The following is a 24,442-nucleotide window of genomic DNA, read 5'->3' on the forward strand; positions in this document are numbered from 1 at the left end:
TATTGAAGGCTTTACTAATATCTATTGAGATCATGCAGTTTGATCTGCCTAATTTTTTTAGCCAACCGAGCTAGCGGAATGACTGTATCGATGCTGCGTTTTGGGAGGTAAGCAAATTGGTGTTTCTTTTTTGAGTGTTTAAGCAAATGAGTGTTTAACGGTTTTTTGATTTTAGACGCAGGAACGTGTGATAGAATTTTAAGATCGGTAGTAAGCAAGCTTATCGGTCAAGTTATCAACAGTACACACTGAGTTCAGTTTAGGTAGCATCTTTATAATAGAGATGCAAAACGAGTTTGGCACTTTCTCATTTTCAGCAATTGAGTTACAGAGTTTAGTAAGTTCTGGAGCAAAGGCATCAATGTTTCTCTTATATAAGTCAGAGATAAAACCGTCAGATCCAGACGTACTATGGCTATTAAGTTCCTCAATAGCATGTCTAACCTCTTGTTCACTAAATTCGTCGGAATTGAAGTGCTTTTTTGCTTTTCCGATTGCCTTACTGTTTGTTTTAGAAAACTGGTGGATGATTTTGTTATGCATCTCTACCTTTTCAAGTATCTGAGCTTGTTTCCTGTACAGAATACTATATGAATCAGTGAATAGGATAATTATTTCGTCAATATCCTCTGTTACTTCCCCGTTGTTGTTTAGAATAGCGGATATTTTCTTATTAATGTTGAAGTCGGTTAAAAGATTTTTGAATGCCTTTGAGTCTCCGCAGTTTAGATCTAAGCAAAAAAAAATTATGGAGTAAAATTTGCTTTCATACGTTCAGTCTCGGCTGTTCGGATGTTATCACTTTCAAAGTTTTGTGTCAACAAATCCCTTCGCTGTTTTTGATCTTTAATGTCGAGAAACCTTAGACAATCTCTTAGCTTAGCTTTGCAGTTATCATATTTATTCTGGTTAAAATTCTTAAAGCTTATCTCAATTACACTAGAAATATCTAGAGAGTTCTTAGGATTATTTATGAGGTTATATCCTAATTCCAGCGCTTCTGTACGTAACTTGGTTCCTGGTTTTTATTTAATGTGTCTAGCTGCAGTATGTTATGATCACTTAGATGTTTTAATATTTATGAGACTTTCAACTAAGCTGCATTCGTTGTCGAGTATGTAATCAACGGGAGACTCTCTCTTGTTCTTTTTCTCAAGATTATTAGATTTTTTTGTGATGTTTTAAAACATCAAAGCATCCTAATGAATTAAAAGCATCACTAATTTGTTGGTGTCTTTTCAGCCTTCGTTCCCCTGCCCTTAATTGAGCTGTAGCCTCAGCAGGGTTAATTGTGTTGAAATCTCCTCCTATCCATACAATATTTTGAGAAAGGGGTTTGATAGTCTCTGTACTTGGAAAGGAGGGGTTAAGGTAAACTGTTCCAAATTTATATCTATTTTCCAGTGGTAAGCTACAGGTAATAGGAGCCCACACAATTTCTTTACCGATGTTTCAATAATGAATTGCATTTTGTAACGTGTTAAGATCGCCTGGTGATTTGAACTTAGCCTTTCTATTTTTGTTTCTTGCAGGGCAATTACACAGTTTGTTTCTTTTGTTTTGTTCTTAAATTGGGAAAGAAGCTCTAAAAATTTTAAATGGGATCCTAAGCCCTGACAGTTAAAGGAAACAAAGATAGCCATTATTTCAACATAAACATAATTTGGAGATTTTGTCTTATATAATTGATGGATGGTCTTGCTCAGTTTGTTTATTTTTTCATTTATATTCTTATCCAGGTTACTAGGTTTCCGCAGAACCTCGTATCTGCTGGGAGCCTCTATTGGTGAGATTTGGTTGTTGTTTATTTTTGCCGCTCGTCGCCCGATCCTCGCTGGCTTCCAGAACTCGATTCAGGAGTGCTGAAAGCTTCACTTTCGTCAATTGTGAAGGGATCGAAGTTATTGTGAGGGGATTCTTCGCGCGGGTTCGATTCCCGGCTTGGTGATCTCTGCTTGCGCTGGTTCGATTCTCGGCTTGGTGATGTTTGTTCACCTCTCGTACTGTGTTGGTTCAATTTTCGCCTTGGCGAGTTTTGTTCGTTTGGTTATACGCGTTGGTTCGGTTCTTGGTTAACCGCTCTTTTGGTTTTGTTCAGTCTGCACCAAGCTATATTATGACATATGTGCTGTTTATTCTCCGCTTCACAAAAAGTACAGCTATGCAGCGCTGGCGTGTGAGCGTTGAAAAGTATATCTAACCATTCAAACTGCCTTTCTACGCTAGCGGACTTGAATGAACATTCACGTAATTCCTTCTCGTTTGCTTCGTTCTGTATATTTAACAGCATTGATGCTTTGCCAGTATAGAAATCGCCTTGTGACAGTTTCTCTTTTTCGTGTAATAGGTTTGATAGGCTCGACGTCTGGAGGTAATTCAAGCTTCTCGATTAAAGTATCGTCGTCAAGCAGATACGGCAAGTTACTCATTCTCAGCATAACACGTTTAGGGAAACCGTTATAGTCCATACGCCAGAATTCGTCTGCCGTCGGAAACTTAGTTCAGTTCATTAGTTTCAGTCCGTTCGTTTTTAGTCTGTCCATGTTTTTGGCGGCTTCAATAGGCGCTATGACTGTGACTGTGTGAAGTCGCTTTTCGTTGATGGTAGTGCAACTTTTTTGAAAGTATTTTTTTGGCGGTTTACTGGATCGAAGGCCGATAGAATGTTACTCAGGGCTTCATTAGATGCTTTTTAAAAGGTTTGTGCGTTCTTTAAGTGCTCTCACTTGAAGGGTGGAATAATCTTCATTTTCAAGATGCTTTAACTTTAGTCTGCCTTTTAACTGTTCCAGAGGCTAAAGCCTCTGAGAACGTGCTCGGTTGCTGCTGCATTCAGGAGTTTGAAAGGGCAGAGCGCAAGAACTTATAATCAATGTTTTTTTAAGAAAATTAATGAAGATTTAATGAAAGGCTGATTATTACTTAAACAAAATTAGCGAAAGACTATAAAAATTCACTAGCAAAAATCAAGAATTTTAGCAAAAAAAACAAGAGCTTCGACTTTCATACAGTAATGAACTACTGAGTTTCCCGTTCATACACCCAACAAAGCTGCTGAACTAGGCTCGATTTATTTTACTATAATCACAACAATTAGCCACAACAATAAGTTGTGGATAGGCAGTCACACACTACTACTGCTGATATACCTATTATTATTATGATACAAATGCAATCTAGGGTACCAGTTAAAAACGGCAACAAGCGCCTGTATCCCGCCAAAATTACCCGCGAATTGCTGCTCTGTGCGACATCTACAACGACAACAGTTGACGCAAAATCGTTGACATTTTTCTCACGGTCTTGCTTTCGAGCACACATGTATGAAAACATGAAAGTTACCTTAGCTGAATTGATCAAAAACACGGCACAATTTTGCTTTAAAAGTTTAAGAGTTCTGAGTATGTGAACTGATATATTTCAGGCAAACTTGGGCATGATGGATTCCAGAAGTGGTCTGTGGACCATCATTGTTGACAATATGCTAATTACACAGGTAACTGAGCCCATGATTGAATTCCAGTTGAGCTACAGAAGTTATTTCCCCATATTTAGACGTCGACTTATGAAATGACCATGCTCAATGCTTTATATGCCTGAAACGACTTATGAAATGACCATGCTCAATGCATGCTCAATGATAAATCAATTAATTATTCTAGACCACGTTTTGAAAAAGTTGGAGGTGAAATTGCGGTGAACTGCTTTAAAAGTTTTTGAAAATGCTCCTTGTTAATTAAGAGCCTCCCCTATTATGTATCTAACAAACTTTTATGATTTAGCTGTCCTCATCTCAGGCGGCTATTATAGCGGCCCTATTTTTTGCAATTCAACAAATTGTTTTACAATTCAAAGAATTTTAATGTGTTCTAGTGAGGAGTTGTATTTTTTAGTGATTTGTTCAGTCATATGATGATTTTTGGTCGTCATAGTGAAACTGGAGTAGGATTTTTTCACGCCGAAACAGGAAGTGGAGCCAAAATGCGAGAGGTCATGCGACATGAAGTTTCTTCTGTAATTTTAAAATTAACCGAGGAAAGGGTGTGCGCTTTTTCGCTATTGGTTTTTTGTTTTCACATGGGACAATTTGTCTATTATTTTTTACTGTTTTTTGTCAGATTTTTTAATCGTTTTTTTCTAAGTGGTTGCCCCAGCCCATTCCTATTCATCCGTAGGTCTAATTTTTTATTTACTCTTGAACGAAGCTTGAAGTGAATTGTAAAAGTGTGTGTCTTTTTATTCAAGATTTTTGCGCGAACGTTTTGTAGAAAATTCTTTCGATTTGGGGTGACCTTTTCACGCTTGAATTGTTGAGTTTTTTAGTGTTTTGTATTGCGTGCACTGAGAAATTAAGTCTGTTGCCAAACTAAAACGAAGTGTGAGCGAAGACAGTACATAGCGTAGTGGGAAATTTTACCGACTCTTAACCAAGAGGTCGTGGGTTCCAGCGCGTCCCTAGTCAGAAGTTTCTGCATTATAAACATTTCACGAACCTGGCCTGTCGTTCGAGAGAAATTCGTCCCAGGTTAGTCGGTTTGTTTTGTTTGGTGATTGACAGTTCTTTGAATTTGAAGTCAGGTTTAAATGGTCCTTTTTTTCAGAAATTATTTTCGGTGTTGTGGCTCGACACTATTTAACATTCAAAAACGCTAATATTTTATTTTGGTTATTTTTCAAGGTTTTCCCGTTTTTGTTCTTTGTGTATCATCACGAAGTCTCAAAAAGGAATGTCACATTGGATTTTTAGTAAAATACAGATGTACCTATTTAAGGTTTTCAGTTAATTGTTACTGGCTTTTTTCAACTTTGATATTGTTTGTTTCATTTATTATTAATATGCTTCTAGGTTTTGTCAGCAATTCATGTTGTTGGCGTATTGGCATTTGGTCGCTTTAATGACAGTTTCCATTGAGTTTTTAAAACGGCAAAAGGTAGCCTATTATTTTCGTTTTTTTTTGTTAATTTTAAAACAGATTCCGCTCTGTGTTTAAAAAGACATGTTTTTTTTTAGTTTTGACATTAGTTGTTATCCCCTCTGTCGTCTGTTTGCTTAGTCACAATAATAGCCGATTTCACAAGCACTTCTATTGCGACAACTTTTGATGCATTTAATTTTTTTGTTTTACTGCTAATAGTTGGTTTGCTTGGACACCATTTTCTTCCGAAACGCTTTTGTCATTTTTTTAAAAGCATTTTCTGCATTTGTGTTAGTATGTTTAATTTCTCTCGATGAAATTATTTTGAAGCAATTGTTGTAAACATGGGGGTCTTTTAATGAAAAATTTGTGCTTGACCGTTTTTTTCTGAATCATTTTTTTCTATTTCACATCTCGAGTGACCTTTTCACGCTTGACTTCTTGATTTTAGCGTGACCTAATTTTCTCTTAAAACAACAGCAGTTGAAAGATAACCTAGCCCAACGACTTGATAGCCAAGTGGTTAATGTTTTAGTCTATTCTGTCGGAGGTCGGTGGTTTGAATCGGGAGCTTTTTGCATCCTTAAAATTGATCTAGTCCACAGCCCTCTCTGAATTAAATTGTCTCGCCTGTCGTTCGGCAGCATTTTTTTGACGCTAGTCTTGTTTGTGTTTGTCACTTGTCCCTTTGTGTTAAAAATGAATAGATTTATTTGCGTTTTAACGTTAACTGTATTGTGTTTAAAGATTTCAGTATATTATAACATGTTTCAATGTCTTTGACATTAAGAAGCAAGAAATCTTTTTCATTAAATTTTTTTTCTGCTCTGTTTTCTTTTGTGTCTCTTGGTTCATGTGCTTTACCGGCCATCAAAGGCTAGTCTTTGTAAAAAAAATTTTTGACTGGTGTTCCTGGCATGAATTCGTACTTCTGCCTCACTCGCTGTTTCAACTGAATGGAATTTATAATTCGTTTAGGAAATTGAGGCAATTACGTTTAAGGTCAAAGGGCAAAGTAAAAAAAAAACTCCGATCAATAATGCTAAAGCCCGGGGACTAGTATTTTGACTGTTTAAAAACTTAGTGGATTAACTGGATCAATACCCAAAAAAACCGCAATCATTGGATACAGAGTTACAATTATATGAGAGGCCAATACTAGTCGAGATAATTGTTTTGCTAAATATTTTTGGTTTCGTTTGTCTTTTATTTTTGTTGTTTCAAAATGAAGCTTCAGTTCCACATTGTTTTGCTTCTTATTTTGTGTGTAATCACATCAAAAAGGAACTGGGTCTTCAGTACTACACCAATAAGTCCTGAGAGGATGTCATCGTGCATGTCTAATAATAATGCGTATCCAAAAAAGAAGATCATTTTTACCTGCCTGTTAAGGAATTTTCTTTACTCCTTGGTTGTCATTAGATTTCTTTTGTTCTTGTGAGGTAAAATAGAATTTAACCCAGGGCCTTCTCTCATTTACACGCAGTTTACCGCCTTAATGAAAAAATACGACGATCAAGTAAAGTTTCTACATCAAAATTGTCAAAGCGTGCTCGGACAAAGGTTGCTCCTTAAGAATTTTCTATCTGACCTAAGTGACAGTTGTATTTCGGGCTTCTCAGAAACGTGGTTGAAATCAGTTAACGTTATTCCGTTTTGGTCGATACACTCAGAATACTTAATGTCCTTCAGATGCGACCGACGTACTGATCTTCAAGAAAGGCCGTGGTATTCTTTTGTTCGTTCCGAAAAAATTTCATCCAAAAGCACGAAATGATCTCGAGCATTTTGAAAGTGTTTGCGTAGAGTGTAAAATAAACAAAAAGCTCGCGTTGATAAATTTGGCCTATTGTCCAAAAAACAACTGATAATTTTTTTTGGAGGAACTAGCCCTGGGTTTTGATAGAGCAGCGGCTGAAAATAAAAAAAATTTCTTCTAGGTCAATACAACATTAATTACTTTAATATCAATGATTAGAAATCTTCTAGAAACTCAGATCTTGCCGTACGGTTTACTGAATTCAAATACAACTTTAGCAACAAGAGAAACATCAAGGAAGAAGGCGCTAATAGACTATGTTATATGCGAAAATTTTTTAAGTTCCGAGACACTAGACTCGATTCTCAAAAGTGATCACTTAGCCACACTTACTTTAATTGGCGAAACTGTTAAAAATTAAAAAGCTATCCAAAAAATGTGTTTCATAAAACAAAGTATTCTAAAAATGCTTTTTCCCTAGATGGTGGAAAGATAAATTGGAGATCATTTTATTTATCAGAAAATCCCGAAATCTTGTATAAAAACTTTCGTTCGTCATCGGAAACGGTAATTAAAAAGCATGCTCTACAAAAGACCGTTTTCACACGCCATGGCAAGCCTAAACTAACGCTACATCAACAATGGATATCAAAAAATACAGTAAAATTTTGCAAAGGCATCAAATAATAACATCAAAAATTCTTCGAAGCAGGAAAATGAAAAACATCTGCTAGATGTAATTCAAAACTTAAAAAGTGCAAGAGAAAGGTGGAATTTTATCGACGAAATCAGAAACAGTTAAAAAACACAGACAGAAATACCAAGACTCAAAAACAGTTTTGGAACGGTTTTGACCAATGGAAATGATATTGCCAATCTTCTCAACTATAAATTTTCAGCGTTAGGTGAATATTTTGGTTAAAAAAACAACAGTATCAATTCTGTAATAATACGGCACGCCACAGTAACAAATTTATGTTCAGGTATACTACAACCGAGGAGATATTTGATATACTCAACAATTTAAATGTTAAAAAACCGTTGGGTCCATCACTCATTCCAGCTTGGGTTTTGCCTCTGTTTTTTGTTTAACCAATTCTTAACTGAACAACTCTTTCCTGACGACCTTAAGCGTGCCCACGTGTTGCTTTTCTTAAATAAAGAGGATCCCCAAGATCCGATAAATTATCGAACAATTTCGCTTACTGGAGCTCTAGCTAAAATTTTCGAAATCTTTCATCGAGATCAAATATTAGCTTATTTAGAGAAGAATAAACTGCTTGCAACAACAGTTTGGATATAGAAATTTAGAGGAGAATAAACTGCTTGCAACAACACAGTTAGGATATAGAAAAAAGTGTCAACTACAGATGGTCTTTGATATTGCACTGAAAAAATCAGATATGATCTCAATAAAAAAATATCGTTACAGGAGCTTTTTTAGACCTCTTAAAAGCTTTTGATTCGATATCACATCTTATTCTTATGCACAAAACTAAACTTTTAGGTTTTAGTGAACAAACAAATACAATTCTAAAATCTTATATGGAAAACCGTGTTCAAAAAGTCAAATTCTCGAAGTATGAATCAAATTGGATAGCACTTAACCGTGGAGTACCACAAGGTACTGTGCTAGGCTCACTGCTTTCAACATATATGTAAATGATATGAAAGATGATACTGATGTGAATTCTAATATAATCCAGTACGACAATGATACTTTTATCTTTTGCCGTGAAAAACAATTTCTGAATCAAAATTACATCGTGAAAAATGTATTGCTGAACTCATTCTCTTTTTCAAGAAAAATGAGTTAAAAGTAAATGAAAGCAAAACCGAATTCATTATTTTTGGAGCCCCTAAAAGGAACAAAATCCAAGAAATAGTTGTTAACGAATGTACAGTTCTCGAGAAAAAAGTTGAAATACTTGGGAGTTCATATTGACTGTAATCTTTCTTTCGATGAAGAAATAAAATGTACTAAGAAAAATGGCTGTTGGCACAAAAAGGTCATTTACTCCATCAAAAATATATTTCCAGAAAAAACTAGATCTGCTCTGCTGAACGCTCTTGTTATAAGTCATCTACATTACCCAATTGTTCTTTTCTTAGGTCTTAAAAGTTCACTTAGAGTTACTCTAAATAAACAACTGAACTGGGGGGGGGGGGGGTGGGATAAAGGCATGTTTCAGTAGAACCAAATTTGACAGGACCACTGATCTCATGATCAAACACAAAATTTTACCAGTAGAATACCTCATAGAGTATCGGGTTATCATATATTTTATAAAGCTTCTAAAAGCAGATCTACCAGCTTTCGATGAACTCAAGTTAGCCACCCTAAGTGCTAAAATGAATGAGCGTACAAACAAGCTGTCATTGGGAGCAAACCAAAAAACAAATATATTGCAAAACTGTTTTTCATAAAAAGCAATTGACTGGTATGACGATTTACCTCTCGCCTTGAGGCGGCATATCTCTAAAAAGCGGGCTCTCAAAACTACAATAAAAATGATGTCTGGAATGAGTTTCTAAAAGACCCAACGGTTTCTGAATTGAATTCTTATCTCAAATCTTTCAAGTTCAATCTTAAATTGACTTCATTTTAGGGCGTCATTTATTCTTCTAAGAAATGTTAATTGGAGGATTAGCTTTTTTAAACTTTTCTCTTTTCTCGAAAATGTTAATAGTAGAATTAGCATTTTAAAAAATTTTTCTCAAAATTGTAATTCATCTCTCCTAATTTGTCGATATTTTAACACATTGTAAATTTAATACAATTTTAAACTTTCACAATATGTGACGTTTGTTTCATTTATACTTGTTAACACTACATTGCCTTTAAACTATGTTATGTATTTTATAGTTCATACTCAAAGGAATTAACAATGTTTTTCTTTTTTTTAATTATGGTTTTTATTACGCTAATAATTGTTATTAGTTTTAAGTTTTTTGTCCCCCAATTTAGAAGTTGATTTACCAATTCCCAGTGTTATCGAACCTAAGGACACTGCGACTCAATTTAGAGTTTTTTGACAATTAGAAATGAAAACTAACTGTTTCATTCTCAACTTCGGGTAGATGAGTCATTTACGGTTATTTCCGTGCAATCTGCCGGCTATGTTATATTATAGTAGCATTTGATACGCGTTGACTTTTAATTTTATAATTTGGTGGGATTTGCAACACGCGCGTTTGCAATTTAGCAACTCTTATAATCTGGAAAACTTTAAAGAAAAATGAACATTTTTCTTGTTTTCCCTTCTATTGTTTTAAAAATTACAGAATTTGTAAGATTGTATTTTAGGACTTTTTAACGGCCTTTTGTTTTTTATGGACACAAAATTTTGTGTCGTTTTGTTTACGAAACAAATATCGGGACATTCTTTTAATCTTGTAACTGGCCATCAAATGATTTTTCGTGCATCGTCGGTTCGCTTTTTCGTGCGTGCTTGGCTTTTGTTCGACCATTTTTTGGCAATGAATAGTTTTGTGCGAGAATAGTACCGTTTTTTTTCCAATTTTTTACGTTTAAAATTCTAAACATTCAAGAATTTTTGCAAATTTTGGGAAACTTTTTACTACTACGCCTGAAGTTATCTTATGCGGTTAGATAAAAAATTTAACCGATGCGCCATTATACTCTATTAATTTTTTTTTTGATCTTTTCGCTGGACAATACGGTTACCAATTAGAATAGTTGGTATAAGCATCTTGTATCGTATTGAAGGAGATAATGTGATCTCGTGTTCGGTTGAGATGGTTTTATATCAAACTTCACGGGCCGCTGAAGTATGACCATCGTCCGTGTGGCATGAGCAAGTCAACGAGTCTTACATTTAAAACTTGGTAAATACACTATACTTTCTTATATTCTAAGTTTTGGCCTTTAGGCATTATTTTGCTAAATAGTCGATATGATAATTTTAACAATAGGGTAAAATTTTGGTTATATCTTGGCTATTATGGCACATTTTGTGTTTTGGCATGTGTATTTTGTTCTGACACCCTCTTCTGAGCATTCATATTTAATTGCTCTCAAACGAAGTTTGTAGCAATTATTTTAGTCCTGTTGTTTTTTTCATGCGATTTTTCGTCTGACCCATTTGACTTTTCGTCCTCAAAAACGGGATAAACAGGTAACGCCCAGTGGGTATTAAGTTCTCTTAGAGCCTTTCAGCTCACTAGCCTCAAGTTATGCGATTCACAGAAACTGTTCTGGAGACGTGAAGGGCGGTTCTTAGAGGTTAACACTATAAGGTTGGTCGGTTAGTGGGTTATGTTTGTATGTTTGGTTGTTCTAGCTACAGTCGACAGTCGTGGGTCTGTTGGCGGCTGTGATAGCGTACATGTTGGCATTGGCTCAAAGTATGCACTTTCTACAAATGCACAATGCTGTCGTGCTTTGCTCTTCCTCCGTCATCACCTCAATCCTCGTCAACATCACACTAAGTAAGCAACAAGTTTTCAAATGTTTATTAAGTGCTCCCGAACGAAATTAAAAACAATTGTTGCCGTGTTTCCAAAATTTTTGCATGACCGTTTTATTCCTAAATGTTCGCCTGAGCAATTTTACTTTGTTAACTGACTTTTTCAGCTCTTGACTTTTTTCGTTTTGCTTGATCTATATTGCGTAGCCGGCTGAAGCAGGTGGCAATTAAATCAAGCATCCGCCTGTCGTTCTACAGTCATTTGGGAATTCGTGCGACGTTGGTCGGTTAAGGTTATTACTTGTCACTGAAATTCTACTTTATTATCATATCACTTCAGAACATGAGAACTCTTGGAACGCTGTTTGATGAAAAAGAGAACTTGAGTTCAGAATCTTTTTGGCATGCTCTGAAATTTGGGGTCTTTCCCATTATAGCCCCCCCCCCCCAACTTATTGGTCAGATAACCTATAGCCCCCCTCCCCCAATCATGGTAAATATACCATAATAGGGGGCTATATTTTCATGAGGGGGGCTATAATGGGAAAGACCCGAAATTTGATATGAAAAACCCTGCATAATACTTTCTAAAAATTATGCTACTAAATATTTTGTTTACTTTGACGATTTTAACACTTTTCAGGTATTTTGATGATCGCAGTGGTGTGTATGTCTCGCAAACTGAATCTGAATCCGGACAACATTGCGACTCCTGTAGCAGCCAGTCTGGGTGACCTCATCACTATCTCCATTCTGGCATTCGTGGCCTCCTTCTTCCACGAGACAATCGAGGAGCTGTTCTACGTCCAGATTGGCTTCATTCTGTTCATCGTGGCCATTATCCCTCTTTGGATGCATCTCTGTCATCGAAACCCCTCAGTCAGTGACGTCATCAAACAAAGCTGGGTTCCTATCATTTCAGGTGAAGCAAGCACGCGGTGTTAATATGACCTCTGGATTTTTTTTTCGTATTTTTCCTTTCATATTGTTCAATAGCCGCCGTTAGCCTCTCACGGCTGTTATTTAGGCGCTCTCCTTTTTACGATTAGAAGAGGAGTATTGGTGGAGCTTATTTTTTGACCGGTAATTTTTTTGGAGTGTATTTGATTAAACAGGAAGTGAAATGCGTGAAAACAAATTGCTTAGATCAAATTTCTGAAGAGTACAGAGAAGAGACAGTGGTTTTCTGTTCTAGCTATATTTTTGAGAGAGAGCGAAAAAGGTAGGTGTGAAAAAAATTCGTTAAGCGAGCGAAATTTTTTGATCACGTGCGGCATTTTCAGAGCAGTTTTTTTTAGTTTAAACTGCAACTTTTTCGGTCAAATATGTTTGACTTTTTTACCCAAACTTGTAATAGTGCGTCTGAATGCTTTTTTGACCATCCGAATCAAAAAATGATGTTATAGATTCACTTTTGAGTTATTTTTGCCATGTTGTAAGCTTTTTTAGCAGCTTTTGTATTCTTGTTCAATTTGTTCTAGCGTTTGGGGAGTTCTGTGGTTCATTTTTACTTTTTTGGTGTTTTTGGTTAGCTGGCCATATAATTGTTTCTGATTTTTTCGTTGTTTTTTGAAAGATAATTGAGTAAATTTAATCAATTTTTGACCGTTTCTGTCTCTTTTTAAATTTTTTGTATGTTTTTGCTCATTTTAAGTTTATCGCTAAAGTTTTCGAAAGTTTGGAGCCATGTTTGTAGGTTTTTCTCCTAAAAGATGCCATTGAAGGCCAGAGAGGGCACTTATCACTGACATAGACAATACATTTTTTTTTTAGTTTTTTTTCGGGATTTTTTCGTTCTTTGCATTTTTTTGTATTTTAGTAAGTTTTTACCAGCTGTTGGTTAAGTCCCTGAACAGAAGTAGTGATAAAATTTATTTGCCAAATAATTGATGGGAAATAGCATTTGTGGATAATTTTGTTCAAATGTTTTTTTCGAAAAAATGTTTTTTCTACATTGTCCTTCATTTTTTTCCTTTACTCGGTTTTCTCTATATGATCTATTGTGTTGTTTTTTCTGTGAATTGCTGTCGTTTATTGATTGTGAACTAACTTTTTCAAAGAGTTTTTGTCAGTAGATGTTTTGGAGCCGCAATTCGTCATGAAATTTTTATCAGTTTCTTTATCAGTTGTCAGCGAATATTGCATTGCTAATTTGCCTGATATTGTTTCAAATGATTCAAATAATCAATTATGAGGTTCATCACGCTTGTTAGGGTAGTCAAATTTGTACTCCGAGTCGTTTCCGGAAGCCTTCCGACTATGTTTTATTTTAATTCGCTTTTCCTTTTGATTACGTTTTTCGTTTTACAGAAGTCACTATTTTCACTATGACTTCTGACTTACTTCACTCACTGTTTAAATTGAATGGGTTTAAATTCTGTCCCGTATTGAATTACGTAATGTAGTGAATACGATCAAAGTCAATAGAGCAGAATCAAAAGAAACGGGATAAAAATGTGAAGCCCGAATATTAAGTCATAATGCTTTAGGTTATCAAAATTCATTCGAGCGTTTGCTAGCTGGCATCTGTACTTAATAGCCTTCAGTTTAGAAGCTGAATGAAGTGTAATTGTAAAATTTAACCAATTATGCAGAATTTACACACCAAATAAGAACACTCTGACACTTAGAAAAATTCTGTCAAATTTTATCTCTTAATTTTTTGTCTTTGTTTGTTCCCAATGTGCGTCAAGCGTTTCAACAGCGGCTATTTTCTGGAAATTTGCCAGCTATGTTTACTTTTTACGCATAACCAATTGTTGTTGAGGGGATGAAAGAAATGGTAATAGCTCAAATGTTGAATACCCATTAAAAGGTTTTCTTAAGTTTGATCATTTTTGTACAGGTTTTTTTTAAAATTATGTATAGTTTTTGTAAAAACTTTACGAGATTAGTGGGAGCCAATATTTGCCGATATTCAATTTTTAATTAACATTGGGAGTTTGTTCCTTTTTTCAGCTGTTATTACTAGTTTGTGCTCAGTTGAACCGTAATTTTTTGTTTGCTTCTAGCTATGGTCATCAGCTCAATGGGTGGTCTCATTCTGGACAAAGCTCAAAAGGGCTTTAAAACCTTTGCAGCCTTCAGTCCAGTCATCTGTGGCATCGGTGGAAACTTGGTAGCCATCCAGGCATCCAGAATATGCACTTACCTTCATGCACACAACTCCAGGGGTAACTCTATGCACTACAAGACTCTGAGTAATGAGAGCGGCGATGATTCAGGGAATGGTCACAAAAGTGAGAGTACCAGTTGTGAGGATGCAGAACAGACTTGGTCTCAAGTAAGTCTGAATTTTTTATTAGCTGGTTGGCATTTTTGCTAGTGCTATGCTTTTTGCTAGATACCTGCAGGTTGAGGGATCGATCCATAGACATCATCATTTGACATCAAATGAAATATGGTTTAGCATTATAAATTCTCATGATGTGAAGGGGGGTTCCTAGAGTTTGACACCTCTCCTTTCAAAAACCCCATTATGTGTTGATATTTAAGAAAACGACTCAGTTTGTCAAAAAAGCATAAAGTCTGAAACGAATTTGACAATCCGACTGGTCATCAATATAATCAGTGCTGCAGAATTTTGAAACTAGGATCAAATAGAATTCTGTTGATTGGCGATTTCAGACACATTTTGTGCTTTGATACACTGTCCCGAGGTTTTATTTGTGACTGCCTTGGTGACATTTGAGAGAAATTTCGCCAATGCACGTCAGCTGTGGTGTGTTTGAGAGCTTACAATTTTTGTTTGATGGACAATTATTACACTACCAAGAATAAGTTTCCCGATTTTTCCCTCATTGAGTTACTACTGTATTTTGAAGTCGTATTTATTAATTGCTCTCAAACGAAGTTTGTAGCAATTATATTAGTCATGTCGGTCTTTTTCTAATGCGATTTTTCGCTTGACCGATTTTTCGTCTGACGCTTTTGACTTTTCGTCCTCAAAAACGGGATAACAGGTAGCGCCCAGCGGGCATTAAGTGCTCTTAGAGCCTTTCAGCTCTGTTTCAGCTCAAACTGTTTTGGAGACTTATATTTATGGTTTGAAGAGCGGTTCTTAGAGGTTGAAGACACCCCCACTGCTGACCCACCCCGCACTATTGTCCCCCACCCCCTCCCACCTTGCTGTTGCCCCCACCCCACTGTTGCCCCACCCTCCCCCATCAGCCCCCGGTGCAACCTCCTCCCCCGTGGCTAGCTACTGACGAACAACCGCTTGCTAAAACGCAAATCTATACTATTTTTTTCATTTTCTTTGAAAATTTTTGACATTTTTTTAATTTTTATCAGCCCTAGGTGTCAAGGAACCTCCTTTATGTTTTAATAATAAGCCACATAGTTTCTAGCGGTAATGAAATGGTTTCAACATTTTAACATCACGAATTTCAGCATTTTTTTGACAAAACGTGCAATTTTTTTCAAATTTTTTGACACCTTTTTTTTCTTTATTGAGGTCTTTCCGGTCCCAGGGGGCCAGAAAACATCCTAAGGGGTTTATTAATAAGTTACTGACAATTTTTTTTGGCCATGGAATAGTTTTTCATTTTTTAATTGTCACAATTTTTAGCAATTTTTTTTATATAACTTGCTTTCTTCAAGTTTTTTTGAAAATATTTGTCGTTTTTTAGGTTTTTTCAACCTCTTCTGCGGTTTGAAAATAGGTTACTGTACAATTTCTGTGTTATATATATCATTATTCAGGTCAGAAAACCTCCGTTAGAGATTGATAATAAGTTGCTGGAAAATTTGTGTTGGCCATGGATTAATTTTTAATTTTTTAATATCACAAGTTTTAGCATTTTTTTTAATTTCTCCAAGTTTTTAAAAAATTTTGCCATTTTTTAAGTTCCTCTAGCCTCAAGAGCCACGGAACTTCCTCTAGGGTTTGATAGTTTGTTACTGCATAGTTTATAGATGTAATGGAATGTTCTTCAAGATTTTAATATCAAGAATTTCAGCAATTTTTTAAAATATTTGCATTTTTTTATGTTTTTAATTTTTTCCAGCAGCACAGGCCCTGGGACCTGCTCCAATATTTGATAATAGGCTGCTGTATAGTTTTTAGAGTTAATGGGATGATGATCAACTTTTTTTATGACTCCAGTTTTTGTCAATTTTGGATAAATCTTCAATTTTTTTGGAAAATTTTTATGTTCCAAGTGTGTGGATCTTTATGAGCCTGTGAAACTATTTCAGGCTTAAAACAGGGATACCGAATTTTAATCTCTTAAGTTTAAGCAAGATTTTTGTTAAAATTTGCAATTTTCAAAATTTTGTTATTTTGTCCTTTTCTGAGTTTAACGACTATTACTTGCCAACGAAACGCGTCAAGTCTCGGCGATGGGTTACTTGACAGAACTTTCGACACAAACATTGTTTTTAGCTTCTTTTTGTACTGTGAAGTTGAAAACTTCTATTTTGAATTTTGCCTTTTTCAGTTTTTCTATATGATTTATTTACTAACAAGGCTAGAAAATTAGAAGTTGCAGAGTCGAATACCTCATGGAAAATATTCTTGTCTCTTTCTCTCTCTCTCTCTCTGTCGTTTAGGGTTTTTCGTTCTCTTTCTCTCTCCCGTTTTGTCTCTCTCTCTCTCTCTCTCTCTTTCTCTCTCTCTCTCTCGCTCTCTCTCTCTCTCTCTCTCTCTCTCTCTTTGTTTATGCCGCACTTCAGCTGCTGCTATGTGGCGTAATGTCATCATCTCGGATCCTCATTAATAATTGTAGTAGTAGAATTGTAGTTATAGTAGAATTGTTTTTTTAATCATAAATGACCTAACAGTCTCTTTTTAGGAAGTAATTGTTAATTGCTCTCAAATGCAATTTGTAGCAATTATATTAATCCTGTTTGTCTCTTTTATGCAATTTTTCTCTTGGCCGTTCTTTCGTCTGACCCATTTGACTTTCGACTTCAGAAACAGGATAAAGAGGTAGTCACTAAACCGTGGCTAGCTGCTGACGAAGACAACCGCTCGCCGGTCATTTGCGAGCAATTCGCCCGACGTTAGGCGGTTGTGTTTATTAATTGCTCTTGAACAAAGTTTGTTGCAATTATTGTAAACATTGTAAACGTGTTGGTCTTTTTTAATGCAAAATTTTCGCCTGACCGTTTTTGCGCTTTTCTTCTAGAACATTTTTCGACTTCTAAAGTGACTTTTTCACGCTTTCGCTCTTCATTTTGAGTAATCTCTATTGCTCGCACTCCGAAGTAAAGCTTGTTGCTAATATAAAATCGGTTGCAGCATAGAAAAAAGAAGGGCCTGATATCCGAGTGGACAGTGCATATGGTTATGGAACGGGAGGGCGATGGTTCGAATCCCGGCGGGGTAAAATGGTTTCCCACCTGCCTGCCGTTCGAGAGCAATTCTTCCGACATTTGTCAGTTTATAGTTTATGTTTTGAATTAACAGGTGAACAGGCGGCTACTGACGACATTTAACTGCAACTCCAATCCACATTACAAAAGTGCGGTGGTTCTGCTGGCTTTAGTAGTGCCTGGTGATCTTCTGTTTGTGGCTCTGCAGACCAAAGTGTCATCTCTCAACCTACCAGTGCTCTTTTACGCCATCTTCTGCTTCGTATCATTTCTTCAGGTATCAATATGAAGAGTTATCTTGATCTTCGTAGTTGCAAGCGCGGATCTATTCTGTTCTGCCCCCCCCCCCCCGTGTTTTTTTCACACCCCCAGTTACAAATTCTATGTTGTTATAAAGCACGTCACTATGTAAAAAAACTAGCACGTACGCCTGGGGGGAGGGTAGAAATATAAGCCCACTAAGATGGAGGGGGGGGGGGGCAAACAATAGATCCACAAGCGCTTATTATTGCTACCAACAGTCTAATAAAACGTAGCAGTATTAGTCTAAATGCTCAGTGTAAATCAGCTTAACTGTCAATAATTAATTTTTCTTGCGCTGAAAATTGAATTGAAGCGCATCGTTACGTGGCCAATGTCCGAAAATTTGACGTTTTATGGAAGCGAGTGACAAAATTTTGTCATCATTTTAAAAATTTCGCGTAGCCATTTTTTCGCGTTGAAAATTAGTTGCTCAAATCGTGGCATTATAGTGTAGAAAATGCATCAATTTTGTCACTAGCCCAATTTATCATCAGTAATTAATTGAGACTCGATTTAAAGATGCATTGTTCTTGTGGACAATGATATGGCTAATTGTTCCGACCCCCACTTTAGTGGGGAGGAGGAACTATATACTCAACTGGGGTTTTTTTTTGTTCAGTCAATTTTGGCCGATCGATATATTCATCGTAGAGAATCGTGAGTGGCATCATTGAAAAGCCCGTCCAGTGTAGAATACGGAATTAAAAAGATTTTTTTTATTTTCGTTTTTTACAGGGAGTTATGGGGGTTTAAAGTTTTGTTTAAACCATTCGACTGTTTTTGTTCACATTTTCAGTATTTTTTGCTAAAATTGGCACAATTTCGCTAATATAGTTCAAAATAAGCTAAAATTTTAAAAAATTTGCAGAGTGTTGTTGCTACCGTTAGAGATAGAAGTGCGTTGCTGAATTGTTTGATTGAAGTTTTTTTGGCCAAAATTCAAACTTTTTTTAATCAAAAATGGCACAAAATATGCTTTTATGGTCCACTTTGACAAAGTTGACCAGTCTTAGTGACCTAGAAACCTTAAAACAGACTCCCTAATCTCAAAAAGAGCGCTAGTTGCAATTAGGTGCCGTATTCTCGAACTAAAACTGCCTTTTTGCAGATTTAACTCTGTATTTATAGAAAATGCATCGTTCTTTTTTTTAATATTTGAAGAATTCCACGCAACAATTGGTCTAATTCGCAAACACTTGGAACACTTGGTCGGTTTGCTGGGCGCGCGACAAAATCAGGGAGAGGTTCGACAATATCATGGATTCTTAGAATCAGAGACTTTCTGGTTTTTTTTTTGATGCTGCCTTTTTTCCAAAAATTTTGCTTTTGTTTTTTTTAATGTTATTTACTGACAATGTTTTTATTCACGGCTCCGTTAATGACAGCTCCAATTTACGTAAATTGAGGCCGAATGTAGATACAGTTTCTTTTCAGAGAACCAAAGCGTTTTTATGGCTTTGAGGAACAGTTTTAGTAAAATTTAAATGAATTCTTGTCTTTTGCCTTCAATTGTTATTCTTTTGGCAGTCTGATTTTTAAGTTTAAGCACTCAAAGATCTAAATTTTTTCCTCAAGAGGTTGCAAGTGAACCTTTTCTATTCATTTGGTTGTTACCTAATGTCTCTTATGTTATTTATTTTGAGGAAATTCTGTGGTCAATTTTTTATATTATTTTAGTCAACATTTTGTTTATTCTCAGTAAGTTCAGGTCAATCTTTCCTCCTTATAGAATAAAAACTAATTTTGTGGCCGATTGTTTTAATAGAAGGTTTTCTTGCTTTTGGTACTACGAGTCTTCATACAAAATTTTCTGATTTTTGTGCATAATTTCCCATTTTTTCTGTTGTTTTTGTAACATTATTTAACGATCTCACTGAAAAAAGCTCAACAACATTTTAAACTGAACATATTTTTTGTTTTCAAAACATATGGTTTGAAGGGCTGCGACACCGTTCTCTTACAGAAATGGTAGAGTTTTTTTCTTTTGCACTTTATTTGTTGTTAATTTTTGTTGTCATATGCCAAATATTGTGTAATTAAAGGTTTCAGTGGCCAACTATAGATAAACAGATGAACTTAATAACTGATATCGGTAAATAGCTAATGGTTGTTTTGACTTTCGATTTAAATTTCTGAAAAAAGAGTAATAGTATTCTTCAACTTATCCCTTTTTGTTCTGGTTTGCGTTTTTTTTCGTATTATTCATTGTTGTATCTTTTTCGTAATTTAGCCTCATTATTTAGAGCTCTTTTTAATGTTTTGTTGAATCAAACAATAATTTTCCTGTTGTTTAAACGTTTTAAATGATGTCTTCAGGGCTTAGACAATTTGTTTCAGAAGAATTTCGTGAAATTTAGATGTTTTTCAGTTTTCGTGTTTCTTTTTGTTGTTATTTTGTGATGGTCGTTTTACAAAAGACGCTATGATGGTCAAAGGAGACGCAATTGAAGATGTTATATTCTCGCGGTTAATATCTTATAAATTTAATGGCTTCAAAACTGTGGTTTCGTAAAGTTGTTTCTGAAACTTATTAGTTCAGCTTATATTTAATTTTATTTTATAGTCTTATGATCTAGTCTAATTAAAAACAGTTGTAATTATTTTTCGGAGTAGTTGCAAGACAAACTGTCTACTCTTTTAGTCGAAAGCTTTTGTTGGCTATGAATTTTGAAAATATTTGTTTTTAATAAAAAAAAAAGAGATTTTTGAGATCTGCCAATTTTGTTTCTGTTAATTTGTAGCTAAGCATCTCTATATACAATTCACATCATTTATCTATTGAAATACAGTTTGCTCTTCGTAACGGTTTTATTGTCCTCAATTGGTCTTTCTTCTTGGAACAACCAGTTTTCATAAAACAAATTTTCGTGATTTTGCATATTTGTCCCTTTTTTGTAGGTTTTCTGTAGGTTTTTTTTCACAGTGTCACAATATTTGGCGTCATTTGATTTACATATTTTGTTACCTTCAAAAAATGCAAGAGAAGATTTTTATTGTTTTTTGTGATCAGCTTAATATTTAATTGATTGGGGGGACATCGTTTTCGTGCATAATTTTTCGTGCAAACTTTTAGTTTTTGCCTGTTGTCGTTTTTTTTAAACGTATGACATATCCTGGATAATGAAAGGCCTCAATCGCTCCCTATTAAGGTATAAAAGACTCTCTCATTGATTTCATTTGATGCGTAATGTTTCTAATCAGTTCGAATTTAATTCTTTTTTAAAAAAGCAATGTTTTAATAAACTTTGCCCCTTTTGCTCATTTCTGGTCGACTTGTTGCCAAGTCGCATTGATGAAAAGTCCCATATTTTGTTCCAAAAAGTGCCGGTTAATCTTTTGGTCGTAATTAATATTTGTAACTATTTGATTTTTATTGCCGTCTTTTATGGTAGTCATATTATGGTAGCCACAGGTCTCATAGGCCCTCTAGAGTAGATTGTTTTATTCTTTTAGTAGTTTGTTGAACAATATGTTGATATGTTAATTTTTTTAATCTCTTCCTCATTTGGTAGCCAATTAAGCGAAAAATGTAGATAAGCAGGGTCGGAACTTAATGTGCGATCGCACATTACCGAGCCTCCTTGTTGCAAAACTGCTTATTATCTTCTTAATCCACTATTAATATCGAGAGGGACATTTCTGAAATTAATCCCTGATTAGGCTCTTTCATTTTGCTCTAATTGACACTATCTTAGTCATTAGATTCTGAAACCGCATTCAAAGATGACACGTGGAAATGAGTTACCTATAGCGTGGAAATCCATGACAAAATATTGCCACAATTCGTCACCCTAGCTCCCCCCCCCCCCCCCCCCAAAAAAAAAAACACGCATCATGGATAATGGTGACGTAAATAACCAAACTTGAAGCAATCTGAACTGACTTTGCTCAATTTAAACAATTTCCATACACGCTCACAGCCCTAATCTCAAAACATGATCGGGGAATATATTGACAAAATCGAGTAAATTTACCCAAAAAATCCGAGATTAGTCTGCGAATGCACTCTGAAATTTTGAATTTTGCGAGTCGTAGTTCGTCCAGCTTCAGCTATGTTTTAGTACTCGGCTATCATTGTGTCCCAGTGCTCAAAGCCTCAATTAATTTTAAAGCCATTGTATTGGTAGGCTATATAAAGATGCAGATTTTTGATTGGTTGAAAGATGTTTCGCAAAAATATTTATAGAATTTCAATGATATACTGATCTCACTGTCTTGTCCCTGCTGACTCGAATTCAGCTGATTCAATGAAACTTGCCTAAGAATTTCGTTTTTTTTTTCATTTTTTTTACCGGCGAGAACTCGGAATAGAACCTGGCAAAAGATTTTATTAGAAAAACAATTGCCCGAAATTTCAATCCGCTGTTAGTTTAGCAATGTAATGGCACTGACAGCACCTCATAAAGTATATAACAATAGGAATTCAAAGGAGATGTATCATCGGTTCGAAGTTTAAAGACTTTAAATTGTTTAATTGGTCTCAAACAAAGTTTTTAGAAATTATTTTGCGATCATAAAGCGTTATTAGTCTCCAAGTGTACAATTAACCAAACGCTCTCAGAAGTCATTAAGGGTGGTGAGAAGGACGTTTTTGGCAGTCTGAGCAACCTAAAAATCCCTTCCCCCTGATTTCATCACTCCTGACACCTTCTAACCCCCCTAACGCACCCCCCTTTCTACCCCCCCCCCCCCCCCTGATTATTAAACAAGGTTTTTGTAATAGCCCGTACCGAACTCCAAGTGTAAATCAGTACTGGGCAGTTGTAAATGCAAGTCTCCCATGTAATATGTTTTACTCGCTTTCTCGCTTTAACTTTGCTTCTTTCAAGCGTATATTAACGGCTGAAGACTTGACCCAAGTCTGACCATTATAAAATTAGACTGAACGCAAGTCTGACAAGTCAAAAAAGTGACATAAATCAGTCTATGATTCAGTAATGATGAGTAATTGCATTTATACTGGCCCAGTCCTGAAACGCACTTAGAGTTAGGTTTCGGGAGCCTAGTTTTATGATGCGCTCTTTGTTGTTAAATACGTATGCAGAAAAATTCTGTGCCGCGCTCAGAATAATATGAGCCTTCTTTTATAAAAAATGTTTTCATTAGCAGAAGTAATGAAGAAACCTTTGGGGCAATTAAATAGGAAATTACCCATTTTTTCATTGCCTCCTCATTTCTGAATTTGATTTAAGTTTGGCAATTTTTGTGTATTCCGAATCGGTAATATGAGCGAAAATGTTAGCTGCTTTAAGGCGTGCAGGTTTTAGTATAGTCAGCTATCGTCTGGCAGGCGTCTACTATATTTTGAGAGCAATTCTTCAATAGGTTATAATTCTGATATCCAATTATGTTTGCGGTGCATGCCTCATCGATGTACGAACTTCCCAAATAACTGCCTCTATTTTGCAATCAGACGCTCCTTGGACGTCTTGCAGTCCGTCCAGCTGAAATCAAAACAGATAAGAGATCTATGAAACCCTAAATCAAGAACTATGTTTTGATGCAACGTACAGTAATTTTTGGCTCTATTCTGCCCCCCCCCCCCTCCAGTGTTTTTTACGCCCCCCCCCCCCACCAGTTACAAATTATATGTTGTTACATAGCACGTTACTATGTAAAAAAATTAGCACGTGCGCCTGAGGGACGTAAAAGATATAAGCCCACTAAGCTGGTGGGGGGCAAAACAGAATAGATCCTTATCTTTTTCTATGGGTTCAGAAGTTGATTACAGTTTGTCTTTTTTCATCTAAACTAGCTTATGTTCAATTTAGAAGGTTATCCACTCCAGAGGTTATCAACTTCTTTGTTTTGGATAAAAAATTTCAGCAACTTAAAATTTCGGATAGACGAGAGGCGTTTAATTGCTCTTGAACGAACTTCATAGCAATTAATGTAAACGTGTTGGTTTTTTTTAGGCAAATTTTACGTCTTTGTTCGTCATTTTTCAGTGATGGCTATTGCTTTCACTCCGAAGTAAAGCTTGTTGCTAAAATAAAATCGATTTCAGCATAGCAAAAAGTAGGGACTGATAGCCCAATGGGCCTTGCTTCTGGTCAGGGAGCGGGAGTTAACGCATTCAGACAGCTAGTTTCACTCTGCGAAATCGAGTTGGCTAAACTGACGATGTTATTGACTATTGCTTTCAGGTGTTAATATTGTTGATTGTGGCTGATTGGGTTGTTCACGTGATTTGGAAGCTGGGAGACGACCCGGACAATTGCAGTATTCCCTACCTGACCGCCTTCAGTGATCTATTGGGGACGGGGCTGCTCTTACTGGGCTATCTCGCCCTCGCATCTGCAGCCGATAACTATGATCGAACTATTTGAGGAGGTCGCTAATCGTATATCAGTAACTTAAACAGAGATTGTGTTTCAGACTATGGAACCCCAACCCAGTTTTGGTCAATAAAAGGGAACTGGTATGAAAGCTGCGCAAAGACGCGTAAATCTAGATCTCACGATGATCAACGAAAAATAGCTAATTATCTGTCCAACACTTTTTTTCCGATCAATATGACTTTTTAAACAAAAGTTGTGTTGTTATCTGTAGCTTTTCGAAAGTTTAAAATTTTCAGAGACAACTGGATTTCTTTTTGTGAACAATTCTGTGGTTTTTCTGTTTGATTTTCCTTACTTCTTCGTTACCCAGGCTGGGAACCCGCAGTGGACACACATTGTAACTCAGACTAGAGATTATGAAACTAAAAAACGGGC

The 24,442-nt window shown here is 35.8% G+C and overlaps 1 protein-coding gene across 1 annotated transcript in view; it reads left to right on the forward strand.

Moving 5' to 3' along the window:
- The window catches only part of LOC142340605 (solute carrier family 41 member 3-like), a 70,229-nt gene extending 46,018 nt beyond the window's left edge, over window positions 1-24,211 (forward strand). Inside the window, exons 7-12 of the mRNA XM_075391292.1 lie at window positions 3,425-3,496; window positions 10,980-11,127; window positions 11,749-12,027; window positions 14,117-14,388; window positions 17,518-17,700; window positions 23,873-24,211. Of these exons, the coding sequence (XP_075247407.1) occupies window positions 3,425-3,496; window positions 10,980-11,127; window positions 11,749-12,027; window positions 14,117-14,388; window positions 17,518-17,700; window positions 23,873-24,055 (1,137 nt within the window). The 3' untranslated portion in view covers window positions 24,056-24,211. The remainder of the gene's footprint in view (window positions 1-3,424; window positions 3,497-10,979; window positions 11,128-11,748; window positions 12,028-14,116; window positions 14,389-17,517; window positions 17,701-23,872) is intronic.
- The last annotated feature ends 231 nt before the right edge of the window (window positions 24,212-24,442 follow it).

Source organism: Convolutriloba macropyga, chromosome 6, assembly GCF_964194025.1.
Source record: "Convolutriloba macropyga chromosome 6, txConMacr16.3, whole genome shotgun sequence".
Lineage (NCBI taxonomy): Eukaryota > Metazoa > Xenacoelomorpha > Acoela > Convolutidae > Convolutriloba > Convolutriloba macropyga.